This window comes from Carassius auratus, chromosome 4 (genome assembly GCF_003368295.1).
Source record: "Carassius auratus strain Wakin chromosome 4, ASM336829v1, whole genome shotgun sequence".
Taxonomy (NCBI): Eukaryota; Metazoa; Chordata; class Actinopteri; order Cypriniformes; family Cyprinidae; genus Carassius; species Carassius auratus.
The window spans coordinates 1,972,584-1,998,444 of record NC_039246.1 but is presented as its reverse complement, the minus strand read 5'-3'; the positions used below and the strand labels follow the sequence as shown (position 1 = coordinate 1,998,444).

Below are 25,861 nucleotides of genomic sequence, written 5' to 3'. Positions count from 1 at the left end.
CATAAACCAAATTAGGAAATAAAAAAGTTATGGAATAAGCATGTGTCATATTCTGTGTCTTTAACTCTTAAAATATTGGTGTCTCATATTTTAAATATGTAAATGTGTGAAAATATTCAGATGTAGCCTACCTTCCTTTGTAATCATGAACATTTTCATAAGTAACTGTCAGTTAATTACACTTTATTACTATATTTAATCAGTAATTGTAACAGATTACAGTTAAACATTTATTTTACATTTAAATTGCAAGTGTTGTGATGGAAATGGGAGATGAGGGATAAAACAGGGACGTTTAGAAACTGGCTCGGACGAATGTCCTCAAAACGTCCGCCAGTGAAGGTTACACAGCTGACCAAATCTGAAAATCCGTCCGCGAACGATATAAAGCGGATGTACCCCTCTGGTAATAATAGTAATGATAAAAAAGAAAACTAAAAAAAACATTCCTCTAATGTTTATATATATATATATATATAAAACCAAACTGGAACCAAAAACAAACGTTAGAGGAACGTTCTGTGTTTGATTGTTTGGATGCTTACCTAGCAGTCTGTTTGTAAACATTTGCAAACTACTGCGTCCTTTTACAGCCTAAAGCTTATCTGAAAAAATCTACATGTGTGAAAAATAATTGACACATGAGAAAAAAAAAAAAAACTAAACTGTAAACGGTTTACTTTTATTTGTGTACACTCACGATCAATTAAAATACTGTGCTTTCATTTGTAGTATCAGGAAAAAAAGGATGCTTTTTTTATTATTATAAGCTCTTTCTTTCAATATATTTCTTCTTTCTAATCCTGGCTGTAATTTTAACATTTTAATCCAGGATTAAGTTATCTATGACACAAATGCTTTGCAGTTGATTTTATGAATTGTGAGCACTTCATAATTACATTCAGAGAGACACTATAAGCTTTTGAAAAAAAAAATGGTATTGATAGCTTTGTGAATCTGCTAGCCGTTTTTATTATTTATTTATTTATTTTCTTCCGTTTACGTGAATTTGCGTGGTTCTCGTGGACAAGACTTTTGTTTTAGTCTGTCAATGTGACGTCATAAGGCTGCGCCGCGCTCCTGTCATCTGTGATCTGAGGAAACTTTGTGTTTTCATTCATTTAACGCATTTAAATCATCACAAGGCCTAGCGAACTATGAAATGCGTTAACTATTGTTTATGTTAACATCGTAATACTTTATTGTGTAAGTTAAGCGCATCCACGGACGAGCAACAGTAAAGTAGCGTCTCATTTCGCTTCATATGAGTCGAGAATCAGTTTAGTAAACATGAATTGTGTCTCTGAGAACAGGAGCTTCTAAATGTATAATCTGTTTCTTAAAGCTCGACGCCTGCTGGTCAAAACAGTCTAAACCCAACGACAACAACAAACAGGTATTACAATTACTAAAACGCAATGTTTTTGATTCAAGCGTAATAAATATTGTCATGGAATAATATGTAAAAAATGTACATATGAGCTTGGATTATAAAGTGTATTGCTAGGAGTAAGTCTGTTTGTTGGCTTGTTTTTGGTCTTCACTCTGATTGAGACGCACACAGAAGACTTAATTTTCCTGTTTTTGTCTTTCTGTGGTTAATTATTCTCTTCTTCATCAGGACAGAGTGACAGAGACACAGAAACATGGCGTTTATTAAAGAGGAGAGCGAAGACTTCAGGATCGAAGAGGTTTTCAGTGTCAAACTAGAGGATTTCCAGAAACAAACAGGTTGGTTTTCTTTCTCAAAGAGTCTGATCCTTATTAAAACCACTTCAGCTCTGCAGCATTTTTTTTTTTTTGGTGAATTAGGCTTGTCTGAATTTAAAAGAGCGCCCTACTCACATACACTGGAGAAAATTGATAAAACATTGGCTCAATTTACAGAAAAACCTCTCAATTTAAGCACAGAGGTGGAATATTAAATTTATGTTATTGTATATATTCACGATTTCATAATAAATGCAGGTAAAAAGTCAGATTTGTTTAAATTTTTTCAGTAAAGTGTTTTTTATTTGAGACCTGTTTGGATTATTTCCCTGAAGGTGGATTCTTTTGAATCCTCTCTACGCCAGTAAAAAGAGATAAAAAAAAAAAATATATGTTTATGTCCTTCTTCACAAAAGTTATTGAGCTTTAAAGTGTAATTAAACCCCTGGTCCGAGCCATTAGCATCATGACTAAATTAGGCTAAGGTTAATCGCAAATGCTAACAAACTATCAACATTTTAAAACCCATGCATTTAGGTTAATTTTGGTATGATTTAGTGTTAATAATTAAGTGAAAACCGAGATTTTAAGTCTCCCTCTAGAGTTATAAATGATTGTGTCTCAGCAGGTGCAGGTGTGCTCCCTGCTAGAGAGGTGTGCTGTAGGGAGATACCCAGGGTATAGCTACGAAACATGACAAGACCACGAGTGTTAGGTCCAGTTAATCTAATACGTACTATACACAAGACAGAGTTCATATGAATTAACAGGAAAAAAGGTGCAAAATAAAGTGCAGCAGATGCAATGACTGTGGAAACTTTAACGATTGAAAGGTTACCATGAGAAAGATTCAAACTGATTTTTCACCTCATGATTATGATTGACCTGAATTTCCAGTACTTCAAGCATTTTATGCACCTTGTACCGATACCTGTGTTATCAGCAGTATATGGCACTTACGTCCAGTTATACAGGGAGATGGAAGAGACCGTTATAAACAGGTTAGTTCCAGGAAGAAAGATCAATGTTTATATAAATAAATAGGAAACAACTAAATGCATTTAAAATAAATAAAACATTTTTGTATCCTCCACTTCAACATACATGTGCACCACCTCTCTTTCAGCGTTTATATGCGGGAAGAGTTTCCTGAAGAAGGAACATACAGGGGTTTCTTCCCCCATCGCATTTTTGAATACATTTGCAGTATATTAAAATTAGAGGTGGGCATAGATTATTTTTTTTAATCTAGATTAATCTCACTGTGATCTTGAAATTAATCTAGATTAAAATGGCTAATTCTAATTCTGCTGAAGGTATTCAGAATATGTGTTACCCAAATAAATTTGACAAACAGTAAGTCTTTGAGAAGGGGTTTATCAAGCTAGGTGGTGCATTAGAAAAGGGGCTAATCTCCTGTTTCCAAAATGCATCACAAAGTGCTTGATAAAGCTGTAAACTAATTCCACATTACACAAGGTGCAAACAACCTTACGCCTGTTTCACACCAATGTTTAAGTTTTTTTCAAGTTTGCAGGTGTCAAGGTACAGACACCAAATAATTAAATGTAAAAAAGCACTGGATAGTCTTCAATGTAAAAATGAAATATACAATCAAACCTATATTTATTCAGACACCTTCAACATTTCTCACATTATTACAGTTTTGCTATATATATCAAAAATTATATCTGGTGTCTGAATAATTTTAGGTTGGACTGTTAAAACTACAAAGTAATTCAGTCAAGAGCAGTGAGTGATTTTCATTTTCATTTTCTTGGATTAACATTACAGCAGCCAGCAGCTAAATTAGGCGCGGTCTCTTTAAGAGACCATGAACGCATCCAATATAATACACATCCCATTTTTACTCAACTGTTTACTTTCACTTAAGAAATAACAGACAGTTTTTTCGAGCATAATTTCCAATGTGGATATTTTGACATTTCGTATGTATTTGTCGGCACTAGAGCAAAAATAAGCAAATTTGATGTTCAAGCGTTTTGAGACGCCTTTCTCTTTGCAGAAGAGAGCTCGGTTCAGTGTCGCTGTCCGTGATATGCGGCTCTCTCTCTCTCTCTCTCTCTCTTCGCACCGAACACCAGTAACTTTGTTCAGCTTTTCCGCGTCTTGTGTTTGGATGCTTTAAAGTTTAAATCGACAAGCGGCAAGGCTTAAAATCATGTGAAAAAGATAAGCTTTCGTGACGATGCGCAGCAGTGGCCCGTCAACTGTCCTGAGCATCTTTTTAGGCTGGCCTCAGCGAGTCAGTTATATAAAATATCAAGGTGAAAGTCATCATAGCTTGCTTAGTATAGACCCAGCTCCCAACCCAACTTTGAGAATAGATTAACGGCAATAATGTTTTTATCGCCCGATAAGAGTCTCGCGTTAACGCAGCACGTTAATGCCGATAACGGCCCACCACTAATTAAAATGAAATTAAAATGAATTAAAAAGAATCATTTTTAACTTGAATAACAGCACACAATAATATAATAATAATAATAATAATAATCCCCCCCAAAAAATCAGCTACAAAACTCAAAATGAATATGTAACAACTAGGGATGCAACAATACAGTTAGCCCACGGTTCAATACATACCTTGTAGGGGTGTAACGATACGCGTATTCGTATTGAACCGTTCGGTACGACGCTTTCGGTTCGGTACGCGGTACGCATTATGCATACCGAACGGTTCGTTGGACTAATTAATTATATTTGAAAAAAAAAAAGAGAAATATAATGATATGCGTTCAACAAGGTAGCCCAATAACCCAAACGACGTAACAGGCAACGCCCCTGACACTCCCGAAGAAGAAAAAAACACCAACTTATGTTTATGTTATGTTATGACTCAGTCAGGCGCTCGCTCACTCAGTACGCGCTGAAGGCTCGTTGCAAAATGGCCAATGCGTTTAACAGACTAGAAAAAGAAGATGACTCTCAAACATATTGTTTGAGATGCATGATTCCATCTATGAGCTGCTCGATCAGAGTGACATGAGAGCCCCTCCTTAGAACATTATTTGTAAATCCATGTTATGGTAAGTGTGCACGTGAAGTCTTTGCACACTTTCTGAAATCCACACTGTGGTAAGTTTGCACACTACACTAGTGCTCTGCATTCTTTCTAAAATCCTATATAGTGAGGGCTTCGCGCGGTTGCTTCATTGCTTTAAAAAAAAAAAAAACACCAGCGTGAATACTTGAAACATGTCAACTCATTTACGCCGACATCACCTTATTGTGTCAGTATCTGGGAAAAGACGAAAAAAAGGAGAAACATGCACGCAACAAACTATGCCTGCAGCATTTAGACACCAGTATTATAGCTTACAGGGAATCCAAAGTGCACCCAAACACCAGACCTGTTGGTTATTTTAGGATCTTATATTTCTGGTCTGTTAAATGCATTAGACATTTTGCAATGAGCCTTCAGCGCGTGCTGAGTGAGCGAGCGCCTTAGGGTCCGTTCACATATCGTGCCTAAAAACGCATGGAAAACGCTAAGCGCGTCTTTCTCCTCCTTTCCAAAGCGCTCGGGCAGAAGCGCTCATGAGGCGTCTGTCTTTGCCAAGCAACAATGACGTGCTCTCTCCATGAGACGCGGAAATTTCAGCGAAGGATAAATGGATTTGCAGCTCTAAAAATCGCTTGCAGTAGCTCTGCTACTAAATTTATTTCAAAATTGCAATCCATATACAACTATAATCAGCTGTTCCTTCATCTTGGCTGAGTTTTCAACGTTGTTATGGGAAAGGATGAAGCTGATTGGTTAGTTCTTGTCACATGACCCGCGGTGCGCTTGCGGCATTCTGAAAAGTTGAGATGTTTTTGCATTTTGCTGTATCTAAAACGTACCGAACCGAACCGAACCGTGACATCAGTGTATCGTATCGAACCGAACCGTGAATTTTGTGAACCGTTACACCCCTAATACCTTGGTTTTTAACCGATATGAGCTAATTGCATTTAAATCGGCATCGGCGTTTATAAACATGAAACATGAAAAACGGAGTCTAATGCTTCACTCATGTTATGAGTGTTGCATAGTTTGCCCACCAGAGGGCGGTCTGCAACTCCAGAGTTGACAACAGCGCCAGAAATCCACAAAGAAGAAAGCGATCAGCCAAGCCACCCAGGTGAGTCTGTCGTTCGTCATGTGAAATGATTGTAGATTTAGTTCATACACTGTATATAAAAACGGTGTGGTAGTTCTAGCTAAAGGTCCTATCATTATCACTTCTAAATATTCTGCAACATCACTTACAGCTGATAATGCATTGCTAGATAAGATTAGCCACAAAGCTAATACCATGTTTATCAGTGGAAGAGCGCGAACGTTAATAAGAGGTCAAACTATAACGTTAGCATTTAACTTAGTCTTATTCTATTGCGGTGTGTTTCCCACATAAAGACCGCGTAATGGTCCTTTCACACAGGACGCGGTATATACGGCGCTTGCCGCTGGGTTCAGCGTTGCCCTTCAGATACAACGCGATTTGCGCTGCACTGCGCTATGGCGTTGGCGGAGTTTTAAAAACTTTTAGCGGGAGCTCTTTCATAGTCTGTTGTTCCTCCTTTCGGTCAGCAGCAAACATGTATCTGTCCCGTTGTAAGAAGTGAGCGATAGCGCTAGTCCCGCTGATGAGAATTAAGAGAGAAGCAAGGAAGAAGAGGCTACCCAATTCAATTTGGTGAATTCAGGCTGGTTACGTTACTCTAACGCTAATATAGTTTCCTTTTTAGCAGGCCCCTTAAATGCTTGCTATTAACTTGTTTGAAGGTGGTTCTTCTCAAAATTGACAGCGGTGTGTTCATGGCACTAACGTTAACCATTCAACTTCGAATTGATTCCGTAATCTTCCGGTAACAGTAGGATAACTTTACGTTTGCCAGCGCATGACGATGTTTTGATTCAGACTGCACAAAGAGAAGAGGAGAAGATATATGGGTCCTTTGTGAATGTGTCTGTGAGAGCAAATATAATGTAGTTACAGTAACTACAGTAGGTGCGTCAGAAATGATTAAACCAGAGGGGACATGTAAATAAATGTGAGCTGAACACGCGCTTTTTTTTTTTTTTTTTTTTTTTACATATTGTTTCAAAGCAGCTTTACAGACATAACAGGGAAATGTTGAAATAATATAGTTAAATATAAGTAGGTAATACCTATTGCTTGACAAATAAAAAAAAAATATATATATATTTCTCATTTTTGCCTATGTAGGAGATCCCTGTTTATTATTATTATTATTATTATAATTCTAATGATGACATGAGTAATGATACATGGTTATATCATTAATACACATGCTTATTCTTTCTCTGTCTCTCTTTCTGCCTACAGATGGCTGAAAAAGGTGAATGCTGTAGCAGCGAAGTGTGGGACTACTTCAGCAAATACTTTAACTTTAGTATTATAATTTATTTACAGTACACACACAGACTGTTAAAACCAGCTTCAACTGGAAGAAAGTAAAAGTGTTAAATGTTTAAAACCAGACTGTTTTTTGATCATTAAAAAATATGTACTTTTGATGTGCAATTGTTTAGTGATGGAGACCGTAATCTAAGGCGTGTTTTTTTTTTTTTTTTTTTTTTTTTTTTTTTTATACATAAATCCCTTCTGGAAAATGGTTTATACAGCCCACATACATCGAACAGGCGGATATTTTGCTATTGAATGTTGTGTAAGTGCAGTTTATAGGAAATGGGTCTAATATCCAGTTTATTTTCAAAATCAAAATATCGGCTTATAAATCGGCTCTTTTCGAGTTAATATCGACATCGGCCCCCAAAAATCCATATCGGTCGGGCTCTATTTTTAACCACAGTTTTCAGTTCTGTTCGGTTCTGATGGCTGGACACATAAGAGTAATAAAAACCATTTATTGCAATACTCCTATATTTTACTTTTAAAGCAAAGAAAAGTCTACTAATTTCTAGTGTATTGTATAACATTTATTCTAACACATAAATTCCTAAATTTTGAAAATAAACATAGTAAACTTAGTAAACATAAATTGATCATTTCAAATAAACATACACGTACTTCAGTAAACATAAATATACCATCTTGATTAAACGTAACAGTACTCCAGTACAGTATCCTTCATTCAGAATGTAAAGTGCCATTTCACGTAGGTCAGCTATCTATTCCTGTATTTTGAGGTTCTTCTGTATGAAGATAAGCCTGCAGCAAGGCGAGAGTGTTTTACACTTACAGTGTCCCCGGCAGTGGAGAAGGTTCTCTCAATCACAACAGTGTTTTAGGAGGACTTTATTAGCTGCTCTGCTATCCTGTCTTCAGACAGTGATATTGCTGGGTGATGGTCCACAGATGTGCAGTCATGTTGCAAGTGTTTCCGTTTTAGTAGGCTACACATGTAAAACAATGATTGCAAACAGTAATTTTTTTGTTTAGCGTTTTTTCTTCCTCTGAATTATACTCAACTGCTCGGAAATGTCTCCACACCACAGATTTGAAAGATGCCGGCGCTTCCTCGTACTGCCTCACTTCACCGCCGCTCGCCATGTCGAAGTGTGGAATGATGTTCTGAATTGTACAAAGTGAATAAGTTGTGTACTGAATAAATTATTTTGTGTGCTTGAATGTACCCTGTACTTGGCCCCTGAATAACATGTGGCCCCTTATTGGCCCCTGTTACAGAAAAATCCTAGAACCGCCACTGATTTCGAACTGCTTGTTCAAAAATGAATATGAATAATTGTAAATTAACTCCATTATTTTTGACAGGAGGAGACAACAAAGAATAGTTTATAGCGTGTCGATTCAGCGTGGTAAGACTCTCGCTCTCTCTCCCTCTTTGCATGTGTGAGGAACAGTGCTATCAGTAAAGCACTTTCCACCGCACCAATAACACGGGGCTGCCCGCCGACGTGCCTGACTTTAAATCGGCGCTACAAAACACGGATATCGGCCGATGCCGATATATTCAAAAATTACAAATATCGGCCTGATAAATCGGTCGACCTCTACTCGGTACTACCGGTTCTTATAGAAACCTGGTACCGTCAAATTTAAATTTTTTTAGTACCGAAGTACCAGGTCTTTTGACAACACTAGTCCACTTGATGTCACGGTGACGGATGACAAATGCAACTGTGCACATGTACATTCTGACTCGGGTCAACTCGCATAATAACTTAGACTGTTTGCCCTTTTGAACTATAATAACGATTGCTCGTTCAGTGCCACGGCCGCTGACCTTATTTATTTGCTATCATCTCTATACTCTCTGCTCGGCATCGAGTCTGAATCTGACCACTAAAACTTTAAGATTAAATGGTTCATTTATATTATTATAAAAATGGTAGAACATGTAAAGCGCGGTTTGTCCCTCACTAATTGCCATAGAAACATGACACACGCTCGAGAGACTGCACATGCGTGCTAGCCGGATCAATCTGAAATATGCATCGAAAACATTAATGTGACAGTTCACCTCAGATCTTGTTGCTGATTTGAAATATATTAAATATGAGTGTGTCAAGAGTGCAAGCATTATTACAGTGCGTGCCCTTGCATTAACTCTGAGTCTGCGCACTCTGCTTCTAACTGCAGAGAGAGAGAGAGACGCTTTTTTTCTTTCTTTCTTTGGCTCACACTTTTCTTTTCCTAATTTTCCTAGTTGCAAGTTACAAGAAACACAAGCAGTGTCTGATCACGGCCGGGTGTTCTCCGAGTCCGATGACTCCGATCGCACGGGTATTACACACAATGTTAAACAGACCCGGGACCCGAAGTAATAGATTCGGACCCAACCCGTACCCGGCTGATCATTTCAAATATAGACTCGAACCCTTACAGGTCCTAGGTCGACGGGTCTCGGGTGCACTGTGAAGACCTCTAGTCTGAACCCCGAACATTATCAGGAAGGCTATTCCAGAGTTTGAGAGCCAAATGTGAAAAAGCTCTACCTCCTTTAGTGGACTTTGCTATCCTAGGAACTACCAAAAGTCCAGTATTTTGTGACCTTAGGGAGCATGATGGGAATGTAATGTGGTAGAAGGCTAGTTAGGTATGCAGGAGCTAAACCATTTAGGGCCTTATAGGTAAGTAATGATAATTTGTAACTGATACAGAACTTAATAGGTAGCCAGTGCAGAGACTGTTAAATTGGGGTAATATGATCATATTTTCTTGACCTGGTAAGGACACTAGCTGCTGCATTTTGGACTACCTGTAGCTTGTTTATTGACGAAGCAGGACAACCACCTAGAAGTGCATTACAATAGTCCAGTCTAGAGGTCATGAATGCATGAACTAGCTTTTCTGCATCAGAAACAGATAACATGTTTCGTAGCTTGGCAATGTTTCTAAGATGGAAGAGTGCAGTTTTTGTAACAATGGAAATATGATTTTCAAAAGACTGATTTTCAAGAGTTGCTGTCTAATATAACACCCAGATTTCTGACTGTAGAGGAAGTAACAGTACATCCGTCTAGTTGCAGATTGTAATCTACAAGATTCTGTGTAGTGTTTTTTTGGTCCAATAATTAACATTTCCGTCTTATCCGAATTTAATAGGAGAAAATTATTGGTCATCAAATCTTTTTCATCCAAACATTTTTAACACACTCTGTTAGCTTAGATAATTTAGAAGTTTCATCTGTTCTGGTTGAGATATATAGCTGAGTATCATCACCATAACAGTGGAAACTAATCCCGTATTTTCTAATAATATTAGCAATGGGCAACATGTATATGAAAAGTAGAAGGGGACCTAGGACGGATCCTTGTGGCACTCAACATTTTACTGGTGAATAACATGCGTCATCACTACGACACACCCTTTACGGCATTAGTTCTGGCTTTTGTTCATACAGAGCTTGTTCCAGGACTGAACCCGGCAATGTAACTTGGTTACTAGATCCCCGACCAGGGATTAATCCAGGGATGTGTTTGCATTCTCACAGAAGGCGATCCGGCAATTTTCCGGGAACCCACCAATGTGCAGTGTGAAAGGGGCTTAGCTTTTCCTAATCCTTTTCGTGACTACTCCCATGTTAGAAGTCCACTGAGCAGATGAGTTGAATCAGGTGTGTTTGTTTAAAGGCGAAGTAGCTTATTTGATTAAAAAAAAAAAAATGTTTTGTTATACTGGTAGAAAGTGTCTTCACATTCTAATGGCAGTAAAAAACATAGTTCACACAAAAATTGAAAATTACCCCAAGATTTATCAACACTCAAGCCATTCTAGGTGTTTATGATTTTTTTCTTATAGACCATTACAAAAAAAAAAACGAAACGTGATTTTAACAGTAAAAACAATGTCCTGCCAAACATAAAGGTAAAAATGTAATGCTTTGACAACGTCTTAGATACTCTGATGGCAGATAAATGTACACAGTATATAAATGTACACAGTATATGATTTGTTACAAAAGTGTGCATCAAATATGCTAAACATGGAAGATACAATACAATCAGTTACAAAATACTGAAACAATGTTTAAAAAAGGTTTTGAAATTACATGCTACACCACTTTCAGTACCTTGGTCTGTAGAAAGATGTATAACACGTTTTATTAAGTTGTACTTGTTTAAAATATTTGTTTTCTTTGTTTTTCTTTTTTTGCACCTTAGACCTGACATCTTTTAAAGAGGAGAATGAAGTGCTGAATGAAATGGAAGAGAAAGATCATCAGAATGAGAGTCATGATTTCAGTTTTGAAGAAAAACCTTTTAATTGCTCACAGACTACAAAGACTTTCTCACGAAAAAGAGTTAAAAAAGGGATAGGAACTAGAAGTTGTTTAACCTGCTGTCAGTGTGGAAAGCTTTTCACTCAAAAAGGAAGCCTCAACAGGCACATGAGAATTCACACTGGAGAGAAACCTTACTCATGCCCTCAGTGTGGAAAGAGTTTCATTCAGTTTGGAAATCTTAAAGTCCACATGAGAAGTCACACTGGAGAGAAACCCTACAAGTGTCTTCAGTGTGGAAAAAGTTTGGATCAATATGGAAACTTCAAAGTCCACATGAAAATTCATACAGGAGAAAGCCATTTTACCTGTCAACAGTGTGGAGTAAGTTTCAGCAAGAAATGGATTCTCAACAGGCATATGAGAATTCACACTGGAGAGAAGCCTTACATGTGTCTTCGGTGTGGAAAGAGATTTCATCAGCACGGAAACCTTAAACTCCACATGAGTATTCATACAGGAGAAAAGCCTTTTACCTGCCAACAGTGTGGAAAGACTTTTGATCAAAATGAAAAGCTTCAAGTACACATGAGAAATCACGTTGGAGAAAACTTTTTCACCTGTCAACAGTGTGGAGAAAGTTTCAGCAAGAAATGGATTCTCAACAGGCATATGAGAATTCACACTGGAGAGAAGCCTTACACATGTCTTCAGTGTGGAAAGAGTTTTCATCAGCGTGGAAACCTTAAACTCCACATGAGTATTCATACAGGAGAAAAGCCTTTTACCTGCCAACAGTGTGGAAAGCATTTTAAACGAAAAGGAACCCTTAAGTATCACATGAGAATTCACTCCAGGGAGGAAAAGCTTTACACATGCCATCAGTGTGGAAAGAATTTCACTCAAAATGAAGAGTTTGAAAAACACATGACAATTCACGCCGAAGAAAACCTTTCCACCAGCCAACAGTGTGGAGTAAGTTTCACGCAAAATAAGATTCTCCATATGGACAAGAAAAATCAGACTGTGGAGAAGCCTTACACATGCTCTCAGTGTGGAAAGAGTTTTGATCAAAATGAAAAGCTTGAAGTCCACATGAAAATTCACACCAGAGAAAACCCTTTCACCAGCCAACAGTGTGGAGTAAGTTTCACTCAAAAAGGGTTACTGAATGTGGACAAGAAAATTCAGACTGGGGAGAAGCCTTACACATGCCCTCAGTGTGGAAAGGGTTTTCATCAACATAGAAACCTTAAAATTCACATGAAAGTTCATACAGGAGAAAGGCCTTTTACCTGCCAACAGTGTGGAAAATGTTTCAAACGAAAAGGAAACCTTAATTATCACATGAGCATACACACTGGAGAAAGCCATTTCACCTGCCAGCAGTGTGGACTAAGTTTCACTCAAAAAGGAAGCCTTAACAGGCATATGCGAATTCACACTGGAGAAAAGCCTTACAAGTGCCCTCAGTGTGGAAAGAGTTTTGATCAACATGGAAACTTTAAAGTCCATATGAGAATTCACACTGGAGAAAAGCCTTACAAGTGTCTTCAGTGTGGAAAGAGTTTTGATCAACATGGAAACTTTAAAGTCCATATGAGAGCTCACACTGGAAAGAGCCCTTTCAACTGTCAACAGTGTGGGAAAGGATTCACCCGAAAAAGAAACCTTAATTACCACACACAAATTCATACTGGAGAGAAGCCTTTCATCTGCAAACAGTGTGGAAAGGGCTTCACTCAAAAAGAGATTCTCAACAGACACATGAAAATTCACACTGAAGTTCAGATGAGAAATCATACTGAAGAGACCCTTTTACCTACCAACAGTGTGGAACTTTCGGCAGAAGTTAAGTTTGAAAATAAATCCATATCTTGCTAATGAATGCTCAGAACAATAAGAAGCCATTTATATGTGATTAGTGTGGAGTTTCAGATAGATGCTAACTCCTTGAGGATTCACTTAAGAGAGAATGTCATCAAACTGTTTCCTGTCTGAAACTCCTACCACTCTGGAGTCATGTAGTAACTCTCATCTGACAGAAGTCTTAAATGAGACGATAAAGAAAGAATTTCACATCTTTAGTGTGAAGAGTTAAATCAAACGGCCCTGAAATGTGGAGTGCTACAAAAAAAGAGCAATTTCAGTAATCAGTTGTGCATTCATTTTGGAGGAAAACAATATAAGATGTGAGAAATGTGAGACCATATTTGTATTATTTGTTTTGTCTTTACTCTTAAAAATACACATTGTTAGTTATTTATATTTAAAAATGTGGTTTCACAAAATGAACAAAAAAAATGTTGCAATGGCCAGGGTAAAAAGATAAACAAGAATGAATATGAACATATTTTTACATTCAGGGCACAATGTTATATGTTGTTGTTTTATATTTTGATCACCATACTATGTATTTACAGGTGCAATCAGAAATATTCAACCCCCTCAACTCAAAATACATTATAGTGATATCGATGAACAATCATGAAAACAATTACATGCCAGAAATACTGCTGGTTTATGTCCAACCAAAACTCTAAAGTCTTAAGCCGTGTTTCCACCACAGGAACTAGGGACTTTGGGCTGGTACTTGGTGTGTTTCCACCGCAGGAACCAGGAACTAAATAAAGTTCCGGGTAAAAAAATGCCCCTCAGAAAGTCCCTGCTGGCGAGGTGGTACTTTTTCAAAGTTCAGGAACTTTCGGGGGCGGGACTTTGGCGCTAAACATCCTGATTGGTTGAGTTCACGCAGCATTGGTTGAGTTTAACCACCATTTATTCGGATCAACATTTTCAAAATATTACTGTTATTGTGTCATGAAATGTAATTTTAAAAGTATTTCAGGCGAGAATGTAGTTGTTTAAAACTCAAATCTGTGGTTTATTTACAAAGACAGCGCCTATTTAAAAATGTGTTTCGCCGATCTCGTAGACGGTGAGCTCCACTCGATCAGCGGGAGCTCAGTCCTCATGTATCCGCCGAGAAGCAGCCTCTCCTGGGATAGATCTTCTGATGTGTGCCGCTGGCTCTGATGTGTCTTTAGTGGTTAAACATAACATATAATTCAGCTGCGGGGTAAATCTAACAGGTTTTTTTTGGTCTGTATTCAATTTATCTATATGTTAAAATGAAAATAAAAAGGCGAATCTATATAATATTCGTTTCATTGTAATGGCTGCATATACACATATCCCTGAACTAAGTACATTTCTGCAGCTGTTATTATGCTTAAATGAAAACCAAAGGAGGCAGTGGTATTTGATATCCTATTTCGTTTTATTGTAAATATACAGAGGTAATATACAGTATTCGCGTCGTCGCTGACATCACACTCCCCAGTCGAATGCACAAAGTCTGAACTAACTACCGATGATGCACGTCCAAAATCAGTATTTTTTTTGTATTTATTTTTTTAAATCAGCGGTACTTTGTATTGAGAAACGCGCACAGACCTACGTCACCAGTCTATTTGCCTAATCTTCCCGGTACTTTACACCGCGGTGGAAACGCAGAAAGCAACAGGTCTGGGGGGAAAAAAAGTTCCTGGTACAAATGTTCCGGGTAATTTCGGTGGAAACGCGGCTTTATTCAAATTCCTCCTGGCATGTTCTAGTGGAATTTTGATGTTCCTTGTGGTCAAGAGTGGAGTGCGTCTTGGAGTCCAGCAATGAAGTCCTTGTTTATTCAGTGCATGTCTTATAGTTGCTCCTGAAGGTCTTGTTCCAGGCTTCATTAGGTCATGCGGTAGGAGTCTCGCAGTCACACAGGTTTTTCTTGGTTATCCTGACTAATGCCGCTTTTCCACTGTGTGGTACATCTTGGCTCAGTTTGCATTTCCACTGCAGTTTAGTAACACCTTAGAGTGCGTGGGATTACTTGCGTCATTGCGAAAAAATAACCCCCATCAAGTTCTCGATGGATCTGCTCCTCTGCTGTCAACAAGAGGAAAGTCTGTACTTCCTCAACAGACACCGAAACAGCCATTTTTTGGTTGTTAAAAAAGGTGCGTTCATTCAAAACAGTTGCATTCGATCCTTTGCTGTCTGTGCTGATTTAAATCCAGCTGTTCAGTGAGCTGTACCATGCAGTGGAAAAGCACCATAACTTGTTATGTGCCCTTGATGTAATGTTAGGTTTTCTTCCATGGCCAGGCATGTTTGCCTCTGTTCCATAAGCCTTAAACTTCGTTATGCTCCTGATGGTGTCTCTTGTAATGTAAGTTTTTGGGAAATCTTATTATACCCAAGGCCTTTACAGGTGTGATGAAATGATCTCTCTCAGGTTTTGTGGAAGCTCCTTTGTTTTTCCCATGAATGCAGATCACCTTGTGAATACCTTCATGGGTGGGGTTTATGCATCACTGCTGAAGCAAGTCAGGGTTTATTATAGAGCTCCCAAAGGCTTAATTTTGTATAGAAAACTTAAAGGAAAACTTTAAAAACAACATTATTTAATGTTTATGATTGAAACTGTACATGTTGTTGTGCATATCATGTATGTGAGTGGGTCTTGCTCTCTTTTTTTCTCCATTCTTTTATGTTGAGAATTGTAAACACATGCCACAATTTTGCTTGGAACATTTGTGTAAGCTTGTCTTCTTTACTTTTTTACTTTTCTCATAATTAATTCTTCCTCAACACTAAAATAGGATACAGTTACAATTGGGGGTTGTCTATTAACAACAATTTAAAACTGATCCTACATTTTTATTGATAACTATGGGTGTGCTAACCATGATTTTGTTATTCAGAGGTAAGTATGTTTGCTTGCATGGAGGTCATGTTGGTGAGATATAGATTTGGATTTAGTAATGTTTAAACTATGTCCTGCATTAGCAGTTTAATTGTTGAAAAATACTTGATAATTGCTTGACTTAATACTAAAGAAGAACATGAGACACAGCCTCGAAGCTAAAACCCTCTGTAGAATGCCAGTTCTTAATCCTAAATCCAGACCACCTTTAGCTAGTGTAGGGGAAACAGTGATGTCTGACTTTGACAAGTATGTAAGGTTAGTGCATTGATCCTCAAATCTGGCTTGGAGATCTGCTTACTTGCAGAGTTTAGATTTTCTAATGATCCTGAAGATACTGACTGGCAAACTGAAGTGTGTTTGATTAGGGTTACAGCTAAACTCTGCAGGAAAGTGGATCTCGCAAGCCAGATTTAAGGATCACTGCGTTAATGCATAATTGTAATTTAAAACACATTGTGTATTTTCAAAATGTCTAAACTTGGTGATGGAGGGCCACTGTCCAGTAGAGTTTAGCTCCAACCTGCCCCAAAACACATCTGGACTTTCTAATATGCCTAGTAAGACCAAGTCTGGACAGCTCTGTGCTAAGCTAATTCACAACTATCATAATATATTACTTCATATAGTAGAACATCTAAAAGCTGTTGTTTTGAAAAACTGCCTTCAATTTAAGCTGTTTTTCAAGTCAAATCTGCTTTATTGTCAATTCTTCCACATGTACAGTACAGACATACAGAGAATCGAAACTGCGTTACTGTCAGACCCCCAGTGCACACAGATAACATTAACAGTAGAGCCTGAAAATCTAGATCAAATATAAGATACAGCTATACAGTAAGAGAATGTAAAAAAAGACATATAATAAAATTCTAAGTAAAGCAGTGCAAGGCACATGGCAAACAGAGAGCAAATCAGAGAAGTGAACTGCAGATAAAAAGATTTTTAGTGCAACAAATTTTGTCTGATTAAAGTGACAAAGGGCTCAAGAACAGTTGTTTTATTTAAACTAACTGATGAGGTAGTGGAATGACGTCAGTTCCATGCTGAATGAGGTAGTGAGCAGACCAATGCTGCACAAAGTGACTGGTGCATGTCATCGTATATTAGTGGTGGGGGGTGGAATGAGCTGGGGATGTGGGATCTGGGGTGGGGGGGGGTGTCATAGTTCAGTGGCAGAAGTGGGATGGGGGGGGCAAGGTCAGGAGGGAGTTCAGCTTCCTGACAGCCTGATCAATGAAGCTGTTCTTCAGTCTGCTGGTCCTGGCCTGGAGACGCCGCAGTCTCCTCCCTGATGGCAGCAGACTGAAGAAGCTGTGAGATGGGTGGGTGGGATCACCTGTGACCGGTGTTGTCCTCTGTGAAGTGCACACCCAGGAACTTGGTGCTACTCACTCTCTCCACAGTCGCACCGTTGATGGTCAGAGGAACGTGCTGAGTGTGCGCTCTCCTGAAGTCAACAACAATCTCCTTCATCTTCTCCACGTTCAGAGAGAGATTGTTGTCACTGCACCACCCGGCCAGACGGCTCATCTTGCTCCTGTAGTTTGTCTCATCTTTGTTGCTAATGAGACCCACCACAGTCGTATCATCCGCAAACTTAATGAAGAGGTTGGAGCTGTGTGACGGTGTGCAGTCGTGGGTCAGCAGAGTGAAGAGGAGGGGGCTTTTTAGATTAAACTGAAAGGTTGAAACTTGCAGGATGTTTTTATAGTACAATGACCTCTTGTATGTTATGAGTTAATAAACCTAAGTAAATCTTAAGCCGAGTTCAGACTGCACGGTTTTCAAAGTAGTCGTGTAGCTGTTCTTTTCACACTGCATGACTATCTTGGCCAGCATTCAGTCACTGCCATGTTCACACTAGATGGATCGTCGACAGAAGGTTTCACACTGCATCACTTTACAATAGGAAGAATCGCAGACAACTGTCTGGGACGAAACTCAATTCACAACCAACACATGCAAGATGTGACAAGGAAACAACTATATCACACGTGCAAGACCGGAGTTCTCACGTTAGACTGGGATAGTTCAGATGAAACCTCAAACAAGGCTGCTCCTTCCAAAAAAAAAAGAAATTCTTCTGTTTCTTGGGTCCAAATAGACTGAGAAGAAAGCTTTTTTCTGAAATGAAGCCATGCTTGCTGATAATCAGAGGTGGGTAGAGTACCCAAAAACTTTACTCAAGTAAAAGTAAAAGTAATTCTAGAAATATTTACTCAAGTAAAAGTAAAAGTTCTAGTCTTGAATAGTTACTAGAGTAAGAGTAAAAGAGTATCGGATAAAAAATCTACTCAAGTAGTTAGTTACTAGTTACTTTGGGTCATATATACGGAGCCTTTTTTTATATAGATATATAGACAAAAAATGTATGTAATGTATGTGTGTGTGTATAAATGTATATATTTCATCAGCCTTTAATCCAATTTATGTAATTTATTATAAAACCCTGTCTGTTTATTTAAGTAACAAATATAGGTGTCATGCCATAACATATTTTTAATACGACTGACTTTATTTTAAATGTGAATTTAACATTGAAAGTTAATGTGATATAAATATTGCTACTAATCTTTCATTGTTCGGAAAGAGAGCAAATAACATTTACATTATTAAACATAATTTTCACTGACAGTCTAGATTTCAATCACTCTCAGAAACTCCCATTAAAATCACTGAAACTAATTATAGATTCGTACACACATCTGCACTTTGATGTTTCTGACGAGAGAATTAGCCAGGAAGAGGTATTCAGTGAGTGAGCGAGTGAAGGAAGCACCGGCATTTCAGCGATGACTCATCGGAACACCTCTGATTGGCCATTGCATTCAAAAGCTCAACAGAACCGTGTGTGATTGGTTAATGCGCAGCGCTGTAAAAACGCGTCTGTCTCTGGCTCAGCGCCAGCAAGCGATCACAGATCTGAATTTAGCAGCTGATGATATGACTTGCTGAACGTACTCGCACTGGTGTGATTGTATTAAAATTAATCAAATCTTAATCGGCTATTCTTTGTCTTTTGGAAGCTGCATTCAACCTGTTATAAGCCACACACGTACAACAAACTAATGTCACAGTGGTATCGTGTACTGTAATCGAATGTAGCCCAAGTTATTACCTGTTAAACAGTAGACAGCACACGCGTTCATCTAATAAGGATCTCCATCGCAAGCAAAGAATAGCCTTTGCAGATTAGCTTTCAATTCAGTGCAGTTCCATAGCAACGTTTTCAACGCTGCTAATATTCTTAAACGTTACAACTCTGAGTGAACCGCTTCAGAGCTCAGCGCGTGCAGCATGGAACTGAACGACTCAGTCAAACTGATTCATGAACCAATTCACTCGTTTGCCAATTGGTTTGATCAAGCCTTTGAACAGAATTGACTCAAAAGAATGAATCATTCGCGAATGGGCATCGCTCATTGTCCAGAGAAAAGTAGACGGCGCGTTTGGAATAAACTGAAGCATTTATTGCATTAAGATAAAGTAACGAGAGGGGCGTCGCCCACAGTAACGAAGTAAAAGTACAGATTTTTCCCAAAAAATTTACTCAAGTAAGAGTATAAAGTACCCATCTTTAAATATACTCCGAAAAGTATTCGTTACCCCGAAAAATTACTCAAGTAAATGTAACGAAGTAAATGTAACTCGTTACTACCCACCTCTGCTGATAATGTGGTGTATAACTCCTCCCCGAACTCCCCGCTGCTCTGTATCTTGCTCTCTTATTGCCTGTCGGTCATCGCTGATGCAGTTGTCAGTCAGAACACTTTTCACACAGCATGATTTTGAAATTTAAATAGTGTGCTGAACACTACTGGGAATTAGACTCTTCTGCTGTCGTTATTTAAATATATGTATGCCTTTTCCAGATGGTTTCATATATCGCCAGATATACTCAAGCAGCACAGGACTGCTTAAGTTAATAATGTTCTAGCTTGATAAAGAAGCATGCATGAATCAGAAAATCAAAGACGGTGCCTGTTTGTTGTTTGAATTAGTTAAAGTTAGCCTGTTAGACAAGCCACAGACAAACTCAATGCTGTACGCAATCTAATTAATGCTGGTCCACAATCGGGCCAAACAGTTCTTAGAACAGTTAGGTACAGGTCCACTTTTTTTTCACGTGAGCCTGGTAAGGTCACGATAAAAAAACGAGTGGTGAGTATTTGCATCAAACATAGTCTGTTATGTATTAATTAAATGCAACATTTGTGATAAAAATTGTTAGTGGCCGTTTTATTTATTTTAATCCACCAACAAAATAAAAGGAATTACTCACTGATTTTTAGGAATTAATTAAACATTATGAGGTTATTCAAGTATGCACACAAACGGCTGACTTGGCTATCAATATTTCGTTGAAAAGTTCTTATCAAGAATACAGTTACATTTATTCATTTAGAATAGGCTTTTATCCAAAGCAATTTGATATATAATTTAATTGTATGGCGATGAGAGTGTAAACCATTGTGGTGCAGAGCATTAAATAAAAAACACACAGATTGTTGAAAACACTAGCAGCTCTGCAAATGCGTTTTAAAGTGCTACAAAAGCAAGACTAATTGGTGATGTTTTCTTATGTTTTATGATACCAAGTAAGAACTTAGTTAGCTAGTTAGATTATGTGGACCATGGTAGTTTAATGATGCATAATACAAGACTGACTATTTTGGAAGGTAACTAAAGGAAATTACATAATATCCCATCTGTAAGGGTAAATGTTGGCTGTTGACCTGTCAGCCACCAGCAAGCTGTTTATTTTCATAATCTGTTTCCAATTATGCTAATGATAACTTGTTGTGATATAGCGTCCAGAGTACGAGAAGCAGTGTAGACCAGTTATACTCATAAACCAGCACAGCCCAGACCTTCAGCACAGACCCAAGTCAGTTCAGCACTGGCCTAAATCAGACCAGCACAGCCCAGGGCTCCAGGTAGGCCTCACCAAGCAAACTCACTCAGCAGTGCTGATCACCTCCTTGCCTTGAAGCAGTAATTAAAGCAAAGGAGCCCCTACCAAGCATTGAGTACATGTAAAGTAAATGAACATAGTTTCCAGAAGGACAACAATTCACTAGAAACGATTTTAACACAAGTTTCACAATTTTTGTTGAATTACTCAAATAACTCATTACCCACAACACTGACCATTAATAGGTCATATATTTATTATTTTATAGGTAATATTATAATAATAACTTTAATACAGTTGCTAAAGTTCAGCAGAAATAAAATAACTCAAATTTTAAAAAATATCTTTTTGCACCAAATAGTCAAGTTAAGTCACCTTTATTTATATAGCACTTAACACTAGAACAGCCAGAGGTCGCTGTATACGTAAACGTGCCAGCGTGTAAATTTTACCCACGCATATACCAGCTGTTTTTATATGGCTAAAGAAGTGCTACTGTCTCCACAAAGAAGTGTCTAAGTGACATGAAACGATTATGTCTAGTCATCAACTATATTTTTGTCCTGTTGTTTTATGATCAAGACTTTTTTATGCAGGCTACACTTTTCATAACAATTAGTTAAGAAGCTAAACAATCCTGCACTGACAACAAAAATTAGAATGAAGTAAATATATATTTGAATGGTGTAATAGGCTATTATAATACAATGTCATTAATCAATATATTAAGATAACCAATGTTATTTAAATTACTAAAATAGCCTATGAGCAATTAATAATTCACCACATTGCATAGGATGATGCCATGACAAGTGCACAGCTTCACCTAAGGTTGCAGAAAAGTCAGATTGTGCAGAAGAATCATCTGTTTCCTGTGGTCTTGTCCTGGTGGTCCTCTGAGACAAGGTCTTTACAGGGGATCTGTATCTGGGCTCTAGTTGTCCTGGTCTCCGCTGTCTTTCAGGGCAGTAGAGGTCCTTTCTAGGTGCTGATCCACCATCTGGTCTGGATACGTACTGGATCCGGGTGACTGCAGTGACCCTCTGATCTGGATACAGACTGGATTTGGTGGCCACGGTGACCTCGGAACAAGAGAGAAACAGACAAATATTAGCGTAGATGCCATTCTTCTAATGATGTAGCAAGTACACCGGGTGTTATGGGAAGTGTTTCCGGTTCCGGTTTACCTAATTAATATAGCCTAAAAATCCTTTAACTGATTTGGATATTAAAAGCATATTAGTCTGTTATGTGTAAGCCAGGTTAAAGAGATGGGTTTTTAATCTAGATTTAAACTGCAAGAATAAAAAAAAAAAAAAAAGTGAAGTGACATTCAGCCAAGTATGGTGACCCATACTCAGAATTTGTGCTCTGCATTTAACCCATCCGAAATGCACACACACAGAACAGTGAACACACACACCCGGAGCAGTGGGCAGCCATTTATGCTGCGGCGCCCGGGGAGCAGTCTGGGGTTCAATGCCTTGCTCAAGGGCTCCTAAGTCGTGGTATTGAAGGTGGAGAGAGAACTGTACATGCACTACCCCCACCCACAATTCCGTCCGGCCCGAGACTAGAACTCACAACCCTTCGATTGGAAGTCCAACCCTCTAACCATTAGGCCACGACGATGCAGAATGTGTCTGCATCCCGAACATTGTTAGGTAGGTTATTCCAGAGTTTAGGCGCCAAACAGGAAAAGGATCTGCGGCCCGCAGTTGATTTTGATATTCTAGGTATTATCAAATTGCCAGAGATTTGAGAATGCAGCGGGCGTGGAGGACTATAATGTAACGAGCTTGTTCAAACACTGAGGTGCTAAACCATTCAGGGCTTTATAAGTAATAATCAAGATTTTAAAATCTATACAGTGTTTGATAGGGAGCCAGTGCAGTGTTGACAGGACCGGGCTAATATGGCCATACTTCCTGGTTCTAGTAAGAACCCTTGCTGCTGCATTTTGGACTGACTGGAGTTTGTTTACCAAGTGTGGAGAACATCCACCCAATAAAGCATTACAATAATCTAACATTAAGGTCATAAATTCATGGATTAAAATTTCTGCATTTGACATTGAGAACATAGGCCGTCATTTCGATTCATTTTTGATATGGAAAAATGCAGTTTTACAAATGCTAAAAACATGGTTTTCTAAGGAAAGATTGCTATCAAAGACCACACTTAGGTTCCTAACTGGTTACAAAGAATTGACAGAGCCATCAAGTCTTAGACAGCGTTCTACATTGTTAAATGCAGGGTTTTTAGGTCCTATAATTAACACCTCTGGTTTTTTTTTCAGAATTTAGCAGTAAGAAATTACTCATCATCTAGTTTTTTATATCGACTATGCATTCCATTAGTTTTTCAAATTGGTTTGTTTCACCAGGCAACGAAGAAATATAGAGCTGGGTATCATTAGCATAGCTGTGAAAGCTAACACCATGTTTCCTGATGATATCTCCAAAGAGTAACATATAAAGCGTCAAGAGTAGCGGCTCTAGTACTGAGCCTTGAGGTACTCCATACTGCACTTGTGATCGATATGATACCTCTTCATTCACTGCTACGAATTGATGGCGGTCATATAAGTACGATTTAAGCCATGCTAATGCACTTCCATTTATGCCAACAAAGTGTTCAAGTCTATGCAAAAGAATGTTGTGGTCAATTATGTCAAATGCAGCACTAAGATCCAATAGAACTAATAGAGAGATATAACCATGATCGAAGGCGGCTCATTTTATTTCCTTGCCCAAATTACTATCTGCCAAGGAGACAGTGGTAACTGTCGTATGTCATGTCTTTCGGCTACATGGCTTCCCGATGGATGTGGTTTCCATCAGGGGACCCCAATTTGTGTCCAAATTTTGGCAGGAGTTTTGATACTGGGTGCACATGACAGTCTATCTTTAAGGTTCCATCCCCAAAACAATGGCCAAACCAAGAGAGCCAACCAAAATTTGGAGAGAGTTTTGCGATGTTTGGTATCCAAGAATCCTTCCTCCTGGAGTCAGCAACTCTCTATGGTTGAGTACGCTTATAACTCATTACCAGTGTCATCCACGGGCCTTTCTCCATTTGAATGTAGTTTAAGTTACCAGCCACCTATTTTTCCGAGTCTGGAATCCGAAGTCGCGGGCCCCTTCGTCCACAACTTCATCCAGAGCTGCCGCCACACTTGGAGTTCAGCCAGTGAGACTTTTCTTCAGGTGGGAGCACACACCAAGATTCAGACCAATCACCACTGGTTGAAGCCTCCCGTATACGTCGGGGGTCAAAAAGTGTGGCATTTCTACCAAAAACTACTCTGGTGTAGTTAGAGCATTCATCCTGGCTTCCATGTATTAAAGATGAAACCCGTGTTTCATTCAAATATTAATTCGCCGGCTCCAGTTCCCACACCGCCGCAATTCATGGATGGGGAACCGACATATTGGCGGCACCAACATGGGGCGGCAGTGGCTCAGTGGTTCATGTAGGTTGTCTACAAACCGGAAGGTTGGTGGTTCAATCCCCCGGCTCCACCTGATAAAGTGTCGAGGTGTCCTTGAGCAAGACACCTAACCCCAGCTGCTCCTGACGAGCTTTATGGCGCCTTGAATGGCAGACACCGCAGTCGGTGTGTGTGAATGGGTGAATGTGAGGCAAATTGTAAAGCGCTTTGGATGGCCATGTGGTCTGTTGAAAGCGCTATATAAATGCAGTCCATTTACCATTTACCATATTTGGTCAACTGTATTTTGGACTCGAGACGGAGGGGACGTGGATTCCAGTACCTGGTGGACTGGAAAGGTTACGGTCTGGAGGAGAGATGTTGGGTACCTGCTAGGGACATCCTGGATCACTCCCTTATCGATGATTACAATCGACAGGTAGGATCGTCTGGGAACGCCAGTAGGGATTCCTAAGGGAGAAGATACTGTCACGGTTGGTGATCCGCTGTCTCATCCTAGTCTTGTTTGTTTGTGTGTGTTTGGGTGGTTCGTTACACTTATTGTTGATGTGGGCGTTAACGCTGATCATCAGTGATCAGCGGCAGCTGCATGTAATTTCTCCAGCCTATTTAATGCCCTGTCTTTCGTCTCATATTTGTCAGATTGTTGTTGGAGTTTCCCTGTGTTGTTTCTTGTTTAATTCTCCTTGTTTATTCCTTCGGCTACTTTTAGTTTGTCATGTCAAGCTGTACCTGTTCCAGTCTCTTTGTGAATTCTACACTTGATTCATCATTCACCACTCTGGGGAATTCTTCACAATGTCATCACTCATCACACTTGGATTGCCCATCGAAGTCCCTGCGTCACCACTCTCCTGCTGGCTGCAACGGAAAGACCTCTACTGTTCTCTCAAATAAAAGATCTTTTACTTGCAACTTGCATCAGTAGCTATTTTACGTAACAACAAGTCTTTGGAGAGAGCCAAAAAAGGTTAGACACATTCTGTTTGATGACGCAGCATCACATAACCGAAGAATCAGACTGTGGTTACAGCAGGACATAAATAGTGCCTCTGGACACTTCTACTGCACCAATGCTTGCACACCCTTGTGTATACCCCTCATATTTGAGCCATTGTCATAGCTCTGCTCCTACATTTAGCCAACTCCAACCCCAGGTTATCCAGCACCCCAGTCCGTGTTTCTGTGAGGCCTTTACCAGTTGTGTTTTTCATGACTGTGAAGCTAACAAAAGACTTATTGAAGGTGGCATTCTTTTTGTCGTCTGTATGAACATACCGGATTATTATGGAGGCCTTTTCCTGCTTTGAAATGTCAGGTGTGCAATCCAACTCCACTGCAAAG

The 25,861-nt window shown here is 38.9% G+C and overlaps 2 protein-coding genes across 4 annotated transcripts in view; both read left to right on the top strand.

Moving 5' to 3' along the window:
• Positions 1-25,861, top strand: part of LOC113066531 (gastrula zinc finger protein XlCGF57.1-like) — a 1,043,158-nt gene that overhangs the window by 906,652 nt on the left and 110,645 nt on the right. The gene's annotated exons all lie outside the window — the stretch shown is intronic.
• On the top strand, positions 1,040-14,060 carry LOC113066037 (gastrula zinc finger protein XlCGF57.1-like). 3 transcript variants are annotated; one of them, XM_026237629.1, is made up of 4 exons: positions 1,040-1,206; positions 1,346-1,396; positions 1,622-1,731; positions 11,331-14,060. In XM_026237629.1, the coding sequence occupies exons 3-4, from the start codon at positions 1,647-1,649 to the stop codon at positions 13,271-13,273; spliced, it is 2,028 nt and encodes a 675-aa protein (XP_026093414.1). In that variant the 5' UTR covers positions 1,040-1,206; positions 1,346-1,396; positions 1,622-1,646; the 3' UTR covers positions 13,274-14,060. The 3 variants fall into 3 exon arrangements, with proteins under 3 accessions (XP_026093414.1, XP_026093406.1, XP_026093419.1); XM_026237621.1 differs by having other exon boundaries at positions 1,040-1,396; XM_026237634.1 differs by lacking the exons at positions 1,040-1,206; positions 1,346-1,396; positions 1,622-1,731 and adding an exon at positions 10,667-10,783.

Excerpts from the sequence above, each read along its gene's own strand:
- LOC113066037 (XM_026237629.1), top strand. The coding sequence starts at position 1,647 with ATGGCGTTTATTAAAGAGGAGAGCGAAGACTTCAGGATCGAAGAGGTT. Across the intron at positions 1,732-11,330 it reads GGATTTCCAGAAACAAACAG|ACCTGACATCTTTTAAAGAG; the intron begins GTTGGTTTTCTT and ends TTTGCACCTTAG.